General features: G+C 37.6%; 1 protein-coding gene across 1 annotated transcript; it reads left to right on the top strand.

Moving 5' to 3' along the window:
- Positions 1–795: 795 nt before the first annotated feature.
- On the top strand, positions 796–1,947 carry LOC310817908 (5-hydroxytryptamine receptor 1B-like; the record flags this gene model as incomplete). Its single annotated transcript, XM_083688643.1, has 1 exon — positions 796–1,947. One exon carries the CDS (start codon positions 796–798, stop codon positions 1,945–1,947), a length of 1,152 nt encoding a protein of 383 aa, XP_083544769.1.
- Between the last annotated feature and the right edge of the window lie 1,376 nt (positions 1,948–3,323).

The following is a 3,323-nucleotide window of genomic DNA, read 5'->3' as shown; positions in this document are numbered from 1 at the left end:
GTATGCTTCAGGCGAGTAAAATACATATGTAAACTATTTTTATATTTAATTTTTATAAATATGTTTATATTTATTAAAAAAAAAAAAATAATCCTGTAGTATGATAAACCTAGGCCTATATGTTATTTAATATAACATAACATGGCAAAATGTTATATTATAACGATAGTTTAGCCATCTTACTGATAGAGACTGAATACAAGGGCGTTATGACCCAGTGGATGAAACCGCTTGCTCAGCCTGGAGAAAGAGGTCCAGCGCGATCACTGATATCTTCTGCCAGAGCGTTCTGTATAAAACCAAGTGTGGAGCGTCGCCCGCGCTGAACTTCTTGAAGTGCGGCAGAATCAACACTATGGCTCGGCGAGTGGATTAATAGCCAAACGAGCAACAATAAAGATAGCGAATTACTAGGCCTATGATTATAATCTTTTTTACTTTGAAAGCTGTAGTAGTTAGAAAATATGCTTTCAATTGTGCAAACTGTCAAGACAATCAATAGGCTATTGGTGCAGGTGATTTTAATGGTAATATTGTATTGAAAGGCAGAGTGCTACAGCCAATAGAGTAAATTAATGGGAAGTCAAGACAAAGGGGATATTTCAAGAACTAGGACATATTTGATTCCTGTTACTGTTGGATAATCAACGTGCGTCTGATGAACACCGATGGGGATGGAGCTGTGTTTATTTTGCAAAAGATGACAAGAAATGCGACGTTTTACGTTGGATGAGCAATGCTATTTATGGGCTTACTTTTAAAGCTCGATGACATCTATTAAAAGAGTATCGAGGGATGGAGCACTCCAGTCAGTTCAAGCCAACGCCTGTTGTTTATGGAGAGTTTTTTAATCTTTCAACCAATGACACCAATGTCAATTTCACGTCAAAAGAAGAAGAGAAAGAGGCGAATTTAGCTTTTCAAGCAGGGTTATCTGTAACGTTAACCCTTATAACTCTTGCAACAACCCTATCAAATGCATTTGTCATTGCTACTATATATAAATCCAGAAAATTACACACTCCTGCAAACTTTCTGATTGCATCGCTTGCCGTTACAGACCTTTTAGTGTCCATATTAGTGATGCCAATAAGTGCTCTATACACAGTTAGTCAAACGTGGACTTTGGGTCAAATTATATGCGATATTTGGTTGTCTTCAGACATAACGTGTTGTACAGCATCAATTCTTCACCTATGCGTAATTGCGCTGGACCGTTACTGGGCAATAACGGATGCTGTTGAGTACTCCAAGAAGCGCACACCAGCGCGCGCCGCGGGAATGATCGCCACTGCCTGGGTGATTGCCATCTCAATTTCACTGCCGCCCTTCTTTTGGCGTCAGGTCAAAGCGGAGGAGGTTACCACTTGCAATGTGAACACTGATCATATTTTCTACACAATTTATTCAACTTTTGGAGCATTCTATATCCCCACTTTGCTACTGATAGCCCTTTATGGTCGGATCTATGTGGAAGCTCGAAAGATGATCTTAAAACAGTCGCCTAATAAACCTGGAAAAAGACTCACCTCCGCCCATTTGATTACAAACTCGCCAGGCTCGGTGGCATCAACCACGTCTCTTAATTATGGAACTAACGAGACCTCCTCTTGTGACACCATATCCTCTGCAAATGTAAACCAGGTGAAAATCACCATATCAGACGCCCTTCTGGAAAAGAAGAGGATCTCTGCTGCCAGGGAAAGAAAGGCGACAAAAACTTTAGGAATAATCCTTGGAGCTTACATCATATGCTGGCTCCCGTTTTTCATATACACGTTATTAGTGCCCGTCTGTGCGTCATGTTTTCATCCAGAATTATTTGACATATTTACTTGGTTGGGTTACCTTAACTCTTTAATTAATCCTATCATTTACACCATGTCCAATGAAGATTTCAAGCAGGCTTTCCACAAACTAATACGCTTCAGATATTGCAGGTCCTGATAGGGAACCAGACATACCAAATCAAACAACTTCATTTTGTTTTAGGTCAGCACCACAAATGGCTTAATAAGTGCAACACAAGGACTCAATCAAAGTAAAACAATCTTACTGTACAAACAGATGCAGTATTACATTGCCTCCTTCTATAGAGAATGCACACTTTCAAAAGCAACATAATTCCATTAAAAGGTAATAAGAACTGCAAAAAGGCCAACTGTACTGTATATGGATTATTCTTAAAAGAAGATTCTCATTTGGCAGACCAAGTAGGCTAAACAGTCACAATGATTTAAGAATGTATTACAGTTTGTCACTGCCATTATTTAAGTCTAATAATCAGAAATATATACATCTCTGCTGCCCGTTGTGTTCCTAATGATTGACAGCACCCATCCATTCCCTTCAGACACTGAAATTAATATTACATCCTAAACTGTCAATCTGTACTTTCATTATTGATGTCCAAGGTTTGAAATTGAATCCTGTAGTTAATTATTGGGGGGAAAGTATACTAAAATGGAGACTTGTATAAGGTTTTATATTAAACCTTCAAAGACTATTATGATAGTCATTATATTATGATAGAGTTACTGTCTGTGAATTGTGCGATGGATAGGAAAAGGTTCTTTTGAGCCATCCGGGAGAGGGCCCCTCCTCCCCATGAAAAACAATGCAAATCATTTTCAATGATTCTATTGCCTCTGGATGAAATTAGACTTTCATGACAATATAATCAATGTGGACCATCATTCATTCCATAATGGTCAATGTAAATAATCGCTATTATTTTATTGTGAGTATATGTTTACTTCAAAATGGACTCTAAGCCGCCTTCTTTTTAGTCTCAATGTATTTATATTGTATCTGTATGCATTGTAACATATGCATGTGTATGTGTAATTCTTTTATTGTGGCATTTTTGTTATATTTTGCTATGAAGCTTGAATTACCTGTGTATTCAATCAAACTGCTACAACCTTATCTGTATTACACAATACTGTTAGAATTATACCAATATCTCAAATATGACAAACATAAAAACAAATACTGTAACACACTCAGCATTGGTCATATGGATCATGTTTAAAAAATGTCTCCACTAAGCCTATACATTCCATGCCAGGCTGTTTGTGCTATAGCACCATGCAAGAGCAGAGTTCAGAATCTTATAATGTGACTGTTGAATGGAGCCATTCAGATTTGATTGGTAAACATTACGATACGTTTTGAGGAGTTACAACCACAGAAAGATATGAATCGCATAGTAACAGCCAAGATAACTCAAGAGTAGGCATATGCACAGTAGAGATGTATTGATACAGTTCTCATGTTGTAATGAAACTATGACCATATGGTACTATACCGGTTGCAGTGCA

This window comes from Argentina silus (assembly GCF_951799395.1).
Source record: "Argentina silus genome assembly, chromosome: 17".
In the NCBI taxonomy this organism is placed as follows: Eukaryota; Metazoa; Chordata; class Actinopteri; order Argentiniformes; family Argentinidae; genus Argentina; species Argentina silus.
This window is presented reverse-complemented; position numbering and strand designations above follow the sequence as displayed.